This window comes from Oncorhynchus clarkii, chromosome 23 (genome assembly GCF_045791955.1).
Source record: "Oncorhynchus clarkii lewisi isolate Uvic-CL-2024 chromosome 23, UVic_Ocla_1.0, whole genome shotgun sequence".
In the NCBI taxonomy this organism is placed as follows: domain Eukaryota; kingdom Metazoa; phylum Chordata; class Actinopteri; order Salmoniformes; family Salmonidae; genus Oncorhynchus; species Oncorhynchus clarkii.
Window position 1 is genome coordinate 59,238,755 of NC_092169.1, and position 16,901 is coordinate 59,255,655.

A 16,901-nucleotide genomic window follows, 5' to 3' on the forward strand; every position below is an offset into this window, starting at 1 on the left:
GATACAGTCTCTCTCTCCCTCACTAAGACTAGCTACTGTACTACAAGACTGGATACAGTCTCTCTCTCCCTCACTAAGACTAGCTACTGTACTACAAGACTGGATACAGTCTCTCTCTCACTAAGACTAGCTACTGTTCTACAAGACTGGATACAGTCTCTCTCTCCCTCACTAAGACTAGCTACTGTACTACAAGACTGGATACAGTCTCTCTCTCACTAAGACTAGCTACTGTTCTACAAGACTGGATACAGTCTCTCTCTCACTAAGACTAGCTACTGTTCTACAAGACTGGATACAGTCTCTCTCTCCCTCACTAAGACTAGCTACTGTTCTACAAGACTGGATACAGTCTCTCTCTCCCTCACTAAGACTAGCTACTGTTCTACAAGACTGGATACAGTCTCTCTCTCCCTCACTAAGACTAGCTACTGTACTACAAGACTGGATACAGTCTCTCTCTCCCTCACTAAGACTAGCTACTCCCTCACTAAGACTAGCTACTGTACTACAAGACTGGATACAGTCTCTCTCTCCCTCACTAAGACTAGCTACCGTTCTACAAGACTGGATACAGTCTCTCTCTCCCTCACTAAGACTAGCTACTGTACTACAAGACTGGATACAGTCTCTCTCTCCCTCACTAAGACTAGCTACTGTTCTACAAGACTGGATGCAGTCTCTCCCTCACTAAGGCTAGCTACTGTACTACAAGGATAACCTACATTGTTAATTCATACACTTAACATACTTCCTAAATGTATTCTATATACAGAACAACTTGAAATTGGATGAAACATTTCAGTCATTTTGCTAATTTTAATCATGATGAACAAATCTCCCTCGGACATTTAGCTTGTTAATCATCAATTCATCATCCCTGAGGGACACTGAGGACAAACAGCAAGATGTACAGTAAGGACAGGGAAGGTCGGTCACCTGCGGGCAGTGTGAAGGTCACCAGGTCAGAGAGGAAGTAACAGTTGAAGTCTCCTTTACGTTGGTGCAGAGAGGCAGCAATCTCCCTGCGGATCTGTTCCGTCAGCTCACCACACACCATGGCAGGGATACACTTAGCTGCCTGCTGGGACACCTGCACGGGGATGGAGGGAGGACAGACTCATTATGACAAGACAGCTTTTCATTTCAGTAATTTCAGTCGCTGAAGTGTATAGTGTTGAGTCATTACTCAAAGCCAGTGGCATGTCATTAGTAAAGATTGAAAAAGATAAGGGGCCTAGACAGCTGCCCTGGGGAATTCCTGATTCTACCTGGACTTTGTTGAGAGGCTTCCATTAAAGAACACTTCCACTGTACACACACTTACACAAGGGTTTTGTGTTGTAGATATGCGGTAGTAGGGTAGGGGATTGAGGGCACACACTTACACAAGGGTTTTGTGTTGTAGATATGTGGTAGTAGAGTAGGGGATTGAGGGCACACACTTAATGCGTTTAGAAATATGTTGTGAATGTATTGTAATGTTTTTAAAATTGTATAACTGCATTAATTTTGCTACACCCCAGGAAGAGTAGCTGCTGCTTTTGGCAGTAACTAATGGGGATCCATAATAAACCCCAGGAAGAGTAGCTGCTGCCTTGACAGGAACTAATGGGGATCCATAATAAACCCCAGGAAGAGTAGCTGCTGCCTTGACAGGAACTAATGGGGATCCATAATAAACCCCAGGAAGAGTAGCTGCTGCCTTGACAGGAACTAATGGGGATCCATAATAAACCCCAGGAAGAGTAGCTGCTGCCTTGACAGGAACTAATGGGGATCCATAATAAACCCCAGGAAGAGTAGCTGCTGCCTTGACAGGAACTAATGGGGATCCATAATAAACCCCAGGAAGAGTAGCTGCTGCCTTGGCAGGAACTAATGGAAATCCATAATAAATACAAACCAAAATGTTTCTCATATTCTATGCTAGTTGTACCCATGCTAGCATCTTTAGATCTCCCCTTCCTTAATTTCTAACAGATATTTTCATCTCTGTCACATGAAACCGCTCACACATGCGGTGCGCTTTTGAGAACAATGTTTCCCCTCTAATGCAATTTGAAAGATTTGGGCCACGTGCGTATTGTTGAGCTTATAATATGAATAAATAAATCTCGATCAACATTTTAAGCTAAACGATCTGATATGTTGCATCAGCATCATTGCTTTAAAAATATATATATATATATAAGAGTACTTGGATTAGTAAAAAAATAAAAATAAATCTGTCCTACTTGCAAAAACGTTTCAGGAAACTTGTGTTGGATTTCAAGATGTCTGATTCGGGAAACGAATGAGTACAGTGGCTTGCTTATATGTGAATTACAGTTGTGATAAGTCTGACCGTGAGTCAGACGCCATTTTGTTCTTTTTCCCCCTTCTGGATTCTTTGTCTCCCTGAACTTTACGTTCGAGCCATTCGGATAATTGGTACTGTTCTAAATAGCTAGTCGGTCCATGCGAGGGACAAAATTGATTCGAATCTGGACATTCACCTTGACTAGCTAGTCGGTCCATGCGAGGGACAAAATTGATTCGAATCTGGACATTCACCCTAACTCTTATGTATTTCAAAAACAAATGTAACTTTACCTCAGTGAGAAGGATAGCCAACATGTCTTGTCTCTGGAAGCGGATGGCCAGGTGAACTAGCGTAAAGCCATCGTTGAAGGCAGTGGCACGGTTCAGGAGACGGACCTCGTCTGAAGTCAGCTGACGGGCGATGTCACCGCCGGACGCCTTGTAGGCCTCGACAGCAGCCATGTTCCCCTCCACCACACCTGCAGCACACACATTTCGTTTTTTACCATTTAGGCTACATTTAGACAGAATTCTGATTTAAAAATATATATATATATACAGTGGGGCAAAAACATATTTTTTTTGCAAATAAATTCATTAAAAATCCTACAATGTGATTTTCTGGATTTTTTTCTTCTCATTTTGTCTGTCATAGTTGAAGTGTATCTATGATGAAAATTACAGGCCTCTCTCATCTTTTTAAGTGGGAGAACTTGCACAATTGGTGGCTGACTAAATACTTTTTTGCCCCACTGTATGTTTTGCTTTGAAAAGAGCTGATGTGATTGGTCAAAAGAAGATCCGAATAGGGCTGCCTGTCTAAAGGTAGCCAGATAGACAGGGACAGGGAAAGGGAGGGAGGAACTCATTACTGGGGATGACCCGAAACAAGTTAAACTTTACTTGTCTCTGCAGAGAAATTGATTGTGCAGCCAGGAGGCGGCTACACAAAACAACAAATAGTACTACAGTTTACACGTCTAAAAAAGATAAAAGTAAAAAAATCCACTGACTTCACTGAACACAACACACTGTGTATCTGCCACTGTGAGACTGTCAAGATAAATAAAGATTCTGTACAGACATTGTGTTCCTCCCTCGCTTCTACAAACACTGTTCTGCTGTCAGATCCTGACTGTCATCTCTCCCTACTCTTGTCATCCACAGAAAGGGAAATATTAGAGCTGGCAGTGAACAGTCAAGCTGTCAGGCTGGTCATTGTTAAGAGATATACTGTAGGTCGAGGCCTGTGGAGCTGGCAGTGAACAGTCAGGCTGGTCATTGTTAAGAGATATACTGTAGGTCGAGGCCTGTGGAGCTGGCAGTGAACAGTCAGGCTGGTCATTGTTCAGAGATATACCGTAGGTCGAGGCCTGTATGCTTGCTTCGCTTTGTGTAGGCCTTAAGCCTAGATAACGTCCCTCAATGTACTTTGACGTACATCCGACCCGTGAACCAAGTTTCTATCAACAACATTCATGTCATTGCAGACAGATACATGAGCTTTCCATTTGAAATTTGATGTCTAACGTGGCCATTAAAAGAACCGATATTATACATGGACATTGTCAAGAGATATAGTCCTACTACCTTGCTTTGTGTGTAGCCTAGGTAATAAAAAAATATATATATCCCTTGATGTTGAAATACCATCTGTAAGGAAAGTTTAAAATCGTCATACATTCATATCATTGCAGACAGATGTCGAAGCGTTCCCATTTGAAATATTATATCCCAAATGTCCTGCTTCTGCAACCGTATCTGAATGGATTAAAGCTCGGATAGGCTCCAGAGGTACGTCCCCATACAGACAGCTGGTTATAAAACGCTAGACGTAATTGACCGGCTGTGGTGTTCATTAAAAGACCTCCACATCATTATCCATCACATACTGAATGGGCTGTTCCATGATGTTCCTAGTCACTGCCAATTAATCTACAGCCCCCACGGGGCTTTGGGCCTTATGTAGGTTAGTATGCATTATGAAGTCATCAAGTAGGTTATAAGGCATTATGAAGCCATTATGTAGGTTAGTATGCATTATGAAGTCATTATGTAGGTTATAAGGCATTATGAAGACATTAAGTAGGTTATAAGGCATTATGAAGCCTTTATGTAGGTTAGTATGCATTATGAAGTCATTAAGTAGGTTATAAGGCATTATGAAGCCATTATGTAGGTTAGTAGGCATTATGAAGTCATTATGTAGATTAGTATGCATTATGAAGTCATTATGTAGGTTAGTATGCATTATGAAGCCTATATGTTGGTTAGTATGCATTATGAAGTCATTAAGTAGGTTATAAGGCATTATGAAGACATTAAGTAGGTTATAAGGCATTATGAAGCCTTTATGTAGGTTAGTATGCATTATGAAGTCATTAAGTAGGTTAGTAGGCATTATGAAGTCATTATGTAGGTTAGTATGCATTATGAAGCCTTTATGTAGGTTAGTATGCATTATGAAGTCATTAAGTAGGTTAGTGTTCCTAGTCCCCCGTGGGGTTTTTGTCGTAAGTCATTATGTAGTTTAGTAGGCTTTATGAAGCCATTATGTAGGTTACTGTTCCTAGTCCCCCATAGGGCTTTGGTCAAGAGTAGTGCACTATATAGGGAGTTGTTTGGGAGGTATCCTTAATCTCATTTGAGTAAGGAGGAAGAGGAGGAGGAGGAAGATAACTCTGATATGACAGCAGGGGTGGAAAAGGAACTCAATTGTCATACTTGAGTAAAAGTAAAAAGATACCTTAATAGAAAATGACTCAAGTAAAAATGAAAGTCACCCAGTAAAACACTACTTAAGTAAAAGTCTAAAAGTATTTGGTTTAAAATATACTTAAGGGGCATACTCCAACACCCAGACATAATTTACAAACAAAGCATTGGTGTTTAGTGAGTCCTCCAGATCAGAGGTAGTAGGGATGACCAGGGATGTTCTCTGTTTAGTGAGTCCTCCAGATCAGAGGCAGTAGGGATGAACAGGGATGTTCTCTGTTTAGTGAGTCCTCCAGATCAGAGGCAGTAGGGATGAACAGGGATGTTCTCTGTTTAGTGAGTCCTCCAGATCAGAGGCAGTAGGGATGACCAGGGATGTTCTCTGTTTAGTGAGTCTGCCAGATCAGAGGCAGCAGGGATGACCAGGGATGTTCTCTGTTTAGTGAGTCCTCCAGATCAGAGGCAGTAGGGATGACCAGGGATGTTCTCTGTTTAGTGAGTCCTCCAGATCAGAGGCAGTAGGGATGACCAGGCATGTTCTCTGTTTAGTGAGTCCTCCAGATCAGAGGCAGTAGGGATGACCAGGGATGTTCTCTGTTTAGTGAGTCCTCCAGATCAGAGGCAGTAGGGATGACCAGGGATGTTCTCTGTTTAGTGAGTCCTCCAGATCAGAGGCAGTAGAGATGACCAGGGATGTTCTCTGTTTAGTGAGTCCTCCAGATCAGAGGCAGTAGGGATGACCAGGGATGTTCTCTGTTTAGTGAGTCCTCCAGATCAGAGGCAGTAGGGATGACCAGGGATGTTCTCTGTTTAGTGAGTCCTCCAGATCAGAGGCAGTAGGGATGACCAGGGATGTTCTCTGTTTAGTGAGTCCTCCAGATCAGAGGCAGTAGGGATGACCAGGGATGTTCTCTGTTTAGTGAGTCCTCCAGATCAGAGGCAGTAGGGATGACCAGGGATGTTCTCTGTTTAGTGAGTCCTCCAGATCAGAGGCAGTAGGGATGACCAGGGATGTTCTCTGTTTAGTGAGTCCTCCAGATCAGAGGCAGTAGTGATGACCAGGGATGTTCTCTGTTTAGTGAGTCCTCCAGATCAGAGGTAGTAGGGATGACCAGGGATGTTCTCTGTTTAGTGAGTCCTCCAGATCAGAGGTAGTAGGGATGACCAGGGATGTTCTTTTGATAAGTGTGTGAATTGGACCATTTTCATGTTGAAATGTCAAGAAAGGCCGTTGTGAGGTCAGGACGCTCAGATCAACCCTACTCCTCGGCCAAAGCGTCCAGTGTGCGCTCTGAATGCCCCGATCAGACAACGCCCTGAATTTACGAACGCCCAGAGCGCACTCTGGCACTCCAAATTGAATTTACAAACACACCCGAAGTCTAGCTAGAAATGTTTTATGCTAACAAGTTAGCGAGAGGTTGCATAGCAACAGCATCAACTTCCGGTAGACAGGCGAAGCGCCAGTACGCTCAACTGAAAGGATAGCGTTCGTTTACAGTCCACTAAAAGTAACTAATAGTATATACTCATTAAGTAAGTGGTATACAGTATGTTAATATGGGGTATTCGAACACAGCTAATGTGTTTTTAGGTGTGGATGTAGTTTGTTGATTAGAACGACGTTGAAGTATGTAAAAAAAAACAACCAAGCATATCCCAAATGTTTATAGAACGATAAAAAAAAAGTATTTTAAATAAACTACAGCCGTTGTCGGGTTATGAGTAAAATAGGCGATTGTGGTCACGTTAAGCCACGCCTCACCGTGTACATCCCATCGGTTCAGTATGAATAAATGTATCACGCTCAGTGCCATGGTGAATCCTATTTCCCCCACCCTCTCTATTCAGTTGACAAACAGGCTAATAGTATTGTCATTGGTTATTCTGAAGGAGAACTCTGATCAGATGATGTCATTGGTTATTCTGAAGGAGAACTCTGATCAGATGATGTCATTGGTTATTCTGAAGGAGAACTCTGATCAGATGATGCCATTGGTTATTCTGAAGGAGAACTCTGATCAGATGATGTCATTGGTTACACCCTCTCTATTCAGTTGACAAACAGGCTAATAGTATTGTCATTGGTTACACCCTCTCTATTCAGTTGACAAACAGGCTAATAGTATTGTCATTGGTTATACCCTCTCTATTCAGTTGACAAACAGGCTAATAGTATTGTCATTGGTTATACCCTCTCTATTCAGTTGACAAACAGGCTAATAGTATTGTCATTGGTTATACCCTCTCTATTCAGTTGACAAACAGGCTAATAGTATTGTCATTGGTTACACCCTCTCTATTCAGTTGACAAACAGGCTAATAGTATTGTCATTGGTTACACCCTCTCTATTCAGTTGACAAACAGGCTAATAGTATTGTCATTGGTTATACCCTCTCTATTCAGTTGACAAACAGGCTAATAGCATTGTCATTGGTTATACCCTCTCTATTCAGTTGACAAACAGGCTAATAGCATTGTCATTGGTTATACCCTCTCTATTCAGTTGACAAACAGGCTAATAGTATTGTCATTGGTTACACCCTCTCTATTCAGTTGACAAACAGGCTAATAGCATTGTCATTGGTTATACCCTCTCTATTCAGTTGACAAACATGCTAATAGTATTGTCATTGGTTATACCCTCTCTATTCAGTTGACAAACAGGCTAATAGTATTTTGTCACAACACTGCATTGTATAACATTGTTTTCCCAACTTCACTCAATTCAACACATCAACGTGTTAAAACGTAATGACTTGACACAATGGACTCGTTCTTTCCAACAGGAAAACATGAACAAAAGTTACTGTTGTTGGCTTTAATGAAACGGAGCAATATTACACAAACACCGTCTGCTTCCTGCTATGGAGAACCAATGAGATCCTCAAATCAGCTTCCTTCAGAACAACCTGTACTGAAACTAAAACCAATGAGATCCTCCGATCAGCTTCCTTTAGAATAACCAGTACTGAAACTAAAACCAATGAGATCCTCCGATCAGCTTCCTTCAGAATAACCAATGAGATCCTCCGATCAGCTTCCTTCAGAATAACCAGTACTGAAACTAAAACCAATGAGATCCTCCGATCAGCTTCCTTCAGAATAACCAATGAGATCCTCCGATCAGCTTCCTTCAGAATAACCAGTACTGAAACTAAAACCAATGAGATCCTCCGATCAGCTTCCTTCAGAATAACCAGTACTGAAACTAAAACCAATGAGATCCTCCGATCAGCTTCCTTCAGAATAACCAGTACTGAAACTAAAACCAATGAGATCCTCCGATCAGCTTCCTTCAGAATAACCAATGAGATCCTCCGATCAGCTTTCTTCAGAACAACCAGTACTGAAACTAAAACCAATGAGATCCTCCGATCAGCTTCCTTCAGAATAACCAGTACTGAAACTAAAACCAATGAGATCCTCCGATCAGCTTCCTTCAGAATAACCAATGAGATCCTCCGATCAGCTTCCTTCAGAACAACCAGTACTGAAACTAAAACCAATGAGATCCTCCGATCAGCTTCCTTCAGAATAACCAATGAGATCCTCCGATCAGCTTCCTTCAGAATAACCAGTACTGAAACTAAAACCAATGAGATCCTCCGATCAGCTTCCTTCAGAATAACCAATGAGATCCTCCGATCAGCTTCCTTCAGAACAACCAGTACTGAAACTAAAACCAATGACATCATCTGATCAGAGTTTTTCTTCAGAATAACCAATGACATAATCTGATCAGAGTTTTTCTTCAGAATAACCAATGACATCATCTGATCAGAGTTTTTCTTCAGAATAACCAATGACATCATCTGATCAGAGTTTTCCTTCAGAATAACCAATGACATCATCTGATCAGAGTTTTCCTTCAGAATAACCAGTACTGAAACTAAAACCAATGACATAATTGTATCTCAACAACAGACTCCCTGGCCAGACATTATGTAGGCTATTATGAAGTCATTATGTAGGTTTGTAGGAGTTATGACATCATTATGTAGGTTAGTAGGTGTTATGAAGTCATTATGTAGGTCATTATGTAGGTTAGTAGGTGGTATGAAGTCATTTTGTAGGTTAGTAGGTGGTATGAAGTCATTATGTAGGTTAGTAGGTGGTATGAAGTCATTATGTAGGTTAGTAGGTGGTATGAAGTCATTTTGTAGGTTAGTAGGTGGTATGAAGTCATTATGTAGGTTAGTAGGTGGTATGAAGTCATTATGTAGGTTAGTAGAAGGTATGAAGTCATTATGTAGGTTAGTAGGTGGTATGAAGTCATTATGTAGGTTAGTAGGTGGTATGAAGTCATTATGTAGGTTAGTAGGTGGTATGAAGTCATTATGTAGGTTAGTAGGTGGTATGAAGTCATTTTGTAGGTTAGTAGGTGGTATGAAGTCATTATGTAGGTTAGTAGGTGGTATGAAGTCATTATGTAGGTTAGTAGGTGGTATGAAGTCATTTTGTAGGTTAGTAGGTGGTATGAAGTCATTATGTAGGTTAGTAGGTGGTATGAAGTCCTTATGTAGGTTAGTAGGTGTTATGAAGTCATTATGTAGGTTAGTAAGTGGTATGAAGTCATAATGTAGGTTAGTAGGTGTTATGAAGTCATTATGTAGGTTAGTAGGTGGTATGAAGTCATTTTGTAGGTTAGTAAGTGGTATGAAGTCCTTATGTAGGTTAGTAGGTGGTATGAAGTCATTATGTAGGTTAGTAGGTGGTATGAAGTCATTTTGTAGGTTAGTAGGTGGTATGAAGTCATTTTGTAGGTTAGTAGGTGGTATGAAGTCATTATGTAGGTTAGTAGGTGGTATCAAGTCATTATGTAGGTTTGTAGGAGTTATGACATCATTATGTAGGTTAGTAGGTGTTATGAAGTCATTATGTAGGTCATTATGTAGGTTAGTAGGTGGTATGAAGTCATTTTGTAGGTTAGTAGGTGGTATGAAGTCATTATGTAGGTTAGTAGGTGGTATGAAGTCATTATGTAGGTTAGTAGGTGGTATGAAGTCATTTTGTAGGTTAGTAGGTGGTATGAAGTCATTATGTAGGTTAGTAGGTGGTATGAAGTCATTATGTAGGTTAGTAGGTGGTATGAAGTCATTATGTAGGTTAGTAGGTGGTATGAAGTCATTATGTAGGTTAGTAGGTGGTATGAAGTCATTATGTAGGTTAGTAGGTGGTATGAAGTCATTATGTAGGTTAGTAGGTGGTATGAAGTCATTTTGTAGGTTAGTAGGTGGTATGAAGTCATTATGTAGGTTAGTAGGTGGTATGAAGTCATTATGTAGGTTAGTAGGTGGTATGAAGTCATTTTGTAGGTTAGTAGGTGGTATGAAGTCATTATGTAGGTTAGTAGGTGGTATGAAGTCCTTATGTAGGTTAGTAGGTGTTATGAAGTCATTATGTAGGTTAGTAAGTGGTATGAAGTCATAATGTAGGTTAGTAGGTGTTATGAAGTCATTATGTAGGTTAGTAGGTGGTATGAAGTCATTTTGTAGGTTAGTAAGTGGTATGAAGTCCTTATGTAGGTTAGTAGGTGGTATGAAGTCATTATGTAGGTTAGTAGGTGGTATGAAGTCATTTTGTAGGTTAGTAGGTGGTATGAAGTCATTATGTAGGTTAGTAGGTGGTATGAAGTCATTATGTAGGTTAGTAGGTGGTATGAAGTCATAATGTAGGTTAGTAGGTGTTATGAAGTCATTATGTAGGTTAGTAGGTGGTATGAAGTCATTTTGTAGGTTAGTAAGTGGTATGAAGTCCTTATGTAGGTTAGTAGGTGGTATGAAGTCATTATGTAGGTTAGTAGGTGGTATGAAGTCATTTTGTAGGTTAGTAGGTGGTATGAAGTCATTATGTAGGTTAGTAGGTGGTATGAAGTCATTATGTAGGTTAGTAGGTGGTATGAAGTCATTTTGTAGGTTAGTAGGTGGTATGAAGTCATTATGTAGGTTAGTAGGTGGTATGAAGTCATTATGTAGGTTAGTAGGTGGTATGAAGTCATTATGTAGGTTAGTAGGTGGTATGAAGTCATTATGTAGGTTAGTAGGTGGTATGAAGTCATTATGTAGGTTAGTAGGTGGTATGAAGTCATTATGTAGGTTAGTAGGTGGTATGAAGTCATTATGTAGGTTAGTAGGTGTTATGAAGTCATTATGTAGGTTAGTAGGTGGTATGAAGTCATTATGTAGGTTAGTAGGTGGTATGAAGTCATCATGTAGGTTAGTAGGTGGTATGAAGTCATTATGTAGGTTAGTAGGTGTTATGAAGTCATTATGTAGGTTAGTAGGTGTTATGAAGTCATTATGTAGGTTAGTAGGTGGTATGAAGTCATTATGTAGGTTAGTAGGTGGTATGAAGTCATTATGTAGGTCAGTAGGTGGTATGAAGTCATTATGTAGGTCAGTAGGTGGTATGAAGTCATTATGTAGGTTAGTAGGTGGTATGATAGGGCAGTCAAATGATTGTGGTCACCGTAATAGCTGTTCGAATAGCATTTTATTGATGTCCATTTTCTCCAATCCCCCGCCTCCTCTCATTTTATTGATGTCCATTTTCTCCAATCCCCCGCCTCCTCTCATTTTATTGATGTCCATTTTCTCCAATCCCCCGCCTCCTCTCATTTTATTGATGTCCATTTTCTCCAATCCCTGGCCTCCTCTCATTTTATTGATGTACATTTTCTCCAATCCCCCACCTCCTCTCATTTTATTGACGTACATTTTCTCCAATCCCCCGCCTCCTCTCATTTTATTGATGTCCATTTTCTCCAATCCCTGGCCTCCTCTCATTTTATTGATGTCCATTTTCTCCAATCCCCCGCCTCTGACTGCATGTGCTGCCATAGAAATATAATGAATAGAATGGGAATCCTCATTCAGGAGCAAAAAGCAGGAAGTAAAATACGAGCCATGTGATTTGTTGATTCAACTCAACTGACATTACCAAAAAAACTCCATAAGGGTGGTATGAGGGCCCGACGTCCACAGGTGGGGGTTGTGACAACACTGTGCAGGACGTTTGGCATTTGCCAGAGAACACCAAGATTGGCAAATTCGCCACTGGCGCCCTGTGCTCTTCACAGATGAAAGCAGGTTCACACTGAGCACATGTGACAGACGTGACAGAGTCTGGAGACGCCGTGGAGAACGTTCTGCTGCCTGCAACATCCTCCAGCATGACCGGTTTGGCGGAGGGTCAGTTATGGTGTGGGGTGGCATTTCTTTGGGGGGCCGCACAGCCCTCCATGTGGACGAAAGAGGTAGCCTGACTGCCATTAGGTACCGAGATGAGATCCTCAGACCCCTTGTGAGACCATATGCTGGTGCGGTTGGCCCTGGGTTCCTCCTAATGCAAGACAATGGTAGACCTCATGTGGCTGGAGTGTGTCAGCAGTTCCTGCAAGAGGAAGGCATTGATGCTATGGACTGGCCCGCCCGTTCCCCAGACCTGAATCCAATTGAGCACATCTGGGACATCATGTCTCGCTCCATCCACCACAGACTGTCCAGGATTTGGCGGATGCTTTAGTCCAGGTCTTGGAGGAGATCCCTCAGGAGACCATCCGCCACCTCATCAGGAACATGCCCAGGCGTTGTCGAGAGGTCATACAGGCACATGGAGGCCCCACACACTACTGAGCCTCATTTGGACTTGTTTTAAGGTAATAACATCAAAGTTGGATCAGCCTGTAGTGTGGTTTTCCACTTTAATTTTGAGTGTATTTCTGTTTATGACGTTATTTTATTTCATGACAGTCTTCATCCATAACTGTCAGTTATACGGTAACTGTACCAGCCCCTAGTCATTAGGTCAGTTAGTAGGTAATTGTACCAGCCCCTGGTCATGAAGTCATTAGGTCAGTTAGTAGGTAATTGTACCAGCCCCTGGTCATGAAGTCATTAGGTCAGTTAGTAGGTAACTGTACCAGCCCCTAGTCATGAAGTCATTAGGTCAGTTAGTAGGTAACTGTACCAGCCCCTGGTCATGAAGTCATTAGGTCAGTTAGTAGGTAACTGTACCAGCCCCTGGTCATGAAGTCATTAGGTTAGTTAGTAGGTAATTGTATAGGTCAGTTAGTAGGTAACTGTACCAGCCCCTGGTCATGAAGTCATTAGGTCAGTTAGTAGGTAATTGTATAGGTCAGTTAGTAGGTAATTGTACCAGCCCCTAGTCATGAAGTCATTAGGTCAGTTAGTAGGTAATAGTGCCAGCCCCTGGTCATGAAGTCATTGGGTCAGTTAGTAGGTAATTGTACCAGCCCCTAGTCATGAAGTCATTAGGTCAGTTATACGGTAACTGTACCAGCCCCTGGTCATGAAGTCATTAGGTCAGTTAGTAGGTAATTGTACCAGCCCCTAGTCATGAAGTCATTAGGTCAGTTAGTAGGTAATTGTACCAGCCCCTAGTCATGAAGTCATTAGGTCAGTTAGTAGGTAATTGTACCAGCCCCTAGTCATGAAGTCATTAGGTCAGTTAGTAGGTAATTGAACCAGCCCCTAGTCATGAAGTCATTAGGTCAGTTATACCCCCTAGTCATGAAGTCATTAGGTCAGTTAGTAGGTAATTGTATAGGTCAGTTAGTAGGTAATTGTACCAGCCCCTAGTCATTAGGTCAGTTAGTAGGTAATTGAACCAGCCCCTAGTCATGAAGTCATTAGGTCAGTTAGTAGGTAATTGTACCAGCCCCTAGTCATGAAGTCATTAGGTCAGTTATACGGTAACTGTACCAGCCCCTAGTCATGAAGTCATTAGGTCAGTTAGTAGGTAATAGTACCAGCCCCTGGTCATGAAGTCATTAGGTCAGTTAGTAGGTAATTGAACCAGCCCCTAGTCATGAAGTCATTAGGTCAGTTAGTAGGTAATTGTACCAGCCCCTAGTCATGAAGTCATTAGGTCAGTTAGTAGGTAATTGTACCAGCCCCTAGTCATGAAGTCATTAGGTCAGTTAGTAGGTAATTGTACCAGCCCCTAGTCATGAAGTCATTAGGTCAGTTAGTAGGCAATAGTACCAGCCCCTAGTCATGAAGTCATTAGGTCAGTTAGTAGGTAATTGTACCAGCCCCTAGTCATGAAGTCATTAGGTCAGTTAGTAGGTAATTGAACCAGCCCCTAGTCATGAAGTCATTAGGTCAGTTAGTAGGTAATTGTACCAGCCCCTAGTCATGAAGTCATTAGGTCAGTTAGTAGGTAATAGTACCACCCCCTAGTCATGAAGTCATTAGGTCAGTTAGTAGGTAATTGTATAGGTCAGTTAGTAGGTAATTGTACCAGCCCCTAGTCATGAAGTCATTAGGTCAGTTAATAGGTAATAGTACCAGCCCCTAGTCATGAAGTCATTAGGTCAGTTATACCCCCTAGTCATGAAGTCATTAGGTCAGTTAGTAGGTAATTGTAACAGCCCCTAGTCATTAGGTCAGTTAGTAGGTAATTGAACCAGCCCCTAGTCATGAAGTCATTAGGTCAGTTAGTAGGTAATTGTACCAGACCCTAGTCATTAGGTCAGTTAGTAGGTAATTGAACCAGCCCCTAGTCATGAAGTCATTAGGTCAGTTAGTAGGTAATTGTACCAGCCCCTAGTCATGAAGTCATTAGGTCAGTTAGTAGGTACCCCTTCAAGGTGTTAGCCAACTTTGTTTCAACAACGACTCAAGACATTATTGTATCTGAACAACAACAAACTCCCTAGCCGTTACAGAGACAGACATCGGACCATAGAGGGGGAGGGGAGAGGTTAGCCGACCTAATGTTCACCAGCAAGGTCAAATAATAAACTGTGATCTGATGCCTGATTAAGGCCTGATTAATATTTTATTTTGATATATATTGACTGTGCCTCAGAGAGAACAGTAAAAGGTATTTATCACAGAGCCCTCAACATCAGTCATTGGTCAATATGCATGTCCCAAGGCATTATTATTTGTGTCTCAATAACAAACTCCATAATCGGACAGAGACATCTGCCGTGTAGAGAGAGAGAGAAGAGAGAGAAGAGAGAAGAGAGAGAGAGAGAGAGAGAGAGAGAGGACAATAAATGTATTCATCACTAAGTTAGATGAGAGTTGGTGAGAGAGTTGACAGCCCTCACAGAGCCCTCACCCAGTCAACATCAGTCATTGGTCAATATGCAAGTCCCAAGACAATATTATTTGTGTCTCAACAACAGACCGTCTGACTGTGGACAGAGGGGAGAAGAAATCAGAGCCAAGGTCAGACTGTCACAGTGTTGTCATGTGTTGTGCTCATGTTATGTCAAGGCTATTTTTAACTTCCTGCTAGGATGGATGGGTGGCTGCTTGGTCCAGCAGAGCAGTCAACACTAACCAGGTTTAAAGAAGCATCAGTGAGTTATGTTTACATGAATATTAATAATTTATTTTATTTAAAAAAAAATGTTTTACCTTTATTTATCTAGGCAAGTCAGTTAGGAACAAATACTTATTTTCAATGACGGCCTACCGGGGAACAGTGGGTTCAGGGGCAGAATGACAGAGGCCGTCATTGAAAATAAGTATTTGTTCCTAACTGACTTGCCTAGATAAATAAAGGTAAAACATTTTTTTTTAAATAAAATAAATGTCAGCTCGGGGATTTGAACTTGCAACCTTCCGGTTACTAGTCCAACGCTCTAACCACTAGGCTACCCTGCCTCCTCTACACTCTAACCACTAGGCTACCCTGCCGCCTCTACACTCTAACCACTAGGCTACCCTGCCGCCTCTACACTCTAACCACTAGGCTACCCTGCCTCCTCTACACTCTAACCACTAGGCTACCCTGCCTCCTCTACACTCTAACCACTAGGCTACCCTGCCTCCTCTACACTCTAACCACTAGGCTACCCTGCCTCCTCTACACTCTAACCACTAGGCTACCCTGCCCCCTCTACACTCTAACCACTAGGCTACCCTGCCCCCTCTACACTCTGACCACTAGGCTACCCTGCCCCCTCTACACTCTAACCACTAGGCTACCCTGCCCCCTCTACACTCTAACCACTAGGCTACCCTGCCCCCTCTACACTCTAACCACTAGGCTACCCTGCCACCTCTACACTCTAACCACTAGGCTACCCTGCCCCCTCTACACTCTAACCACTAGGCTACCCTGCCGCCTCTACACTCTAACCACTAGGCTACCCTGCCTCCTCTACACTCTAACCACTAGGCTACCCTGCCTCCTCTACACTCTAACCACTAGGCTACCCTGCCTCCTCTACACTCTAACCACTAGGCTACCCTGCCCCCTCTACACTCTAACCACTAGGCTACCTTGCCCCCTCTACACTCTAACCACTAGGCTACCCTGCCTCCTCTACACTCTAACCACTAGGCTACCCTGCCGTCCCTCCACTCTAACCACTAGGCTACCCTGCCTCCTCTACACTCTAACCACTAGGCTACCCTGCCCCCTCTACACTCTAACCACTAGGCTACCCTGCCCCCTCTACACTCTAACCACTAGGCTACCCTGCCCCCTCTACACTCTAACCACTAGGCTACCCTGCCCCCTCTACACTCTAACCACTAGGCTACCCTGCCCCCTCTACACTCTAACCACTAGGCTACCCTGCCCCCTCTACACTCTAACCACTAGGCTACCCTGCCCCCTCTACACTCTAACCACTAGGCTACCCTGCCCCCTCTACACTCTAACCACTAGGCTACCTGCCTCCTCTACACTCTAACCACTAGGCTACCCTGCCGCCTCTACACTCTAACCACTAGGCTACCCTGCCTCCTCTACACTCTAACCACTAGGCTACCCTGCCGCCTCTACACTCTAACCACTAGGCTACCCTGCCGCCTCTACACTCTAACCACTAGGCTACCCTGCCTCCTCTACACTCTAACCACTAGGCTACCCTGCCGCCTCTACACTCTAA

The 16,901-nt window shown here is 42.6% G+C and overlaps 1 protein-coding gene across 2 annotated transcripts in view; it reads right to left on the reverse strand.

Moving 5' to 3' along the window:
• The window catches only part of LOC139381134 (zinc finger, RAN-binding domain containing 1a), a 48,288-nt gene that overhangs the window by 20,600 nt on the left and 10,787 nt on the right, over positions 1-16,901 (reverse strand). For both annotated transcript variants that reach the window (XM_071124455.1, XM_071124456.1), the window contains exons 3-4: positions 2,596-2,783; positions 940-1,093 (exon numbers count right to left, since the gene is read on the reverse strand). In XM_071124455.1, the coding sequence (XP_070980556.1) occupies positions 940-1,093; positions 2,596-2,783 (342 nt within the window). The remainder of the gene's footprint in view (positions 1-939; positions 1,094-2,595; positions 2,784-16,901) is intronic.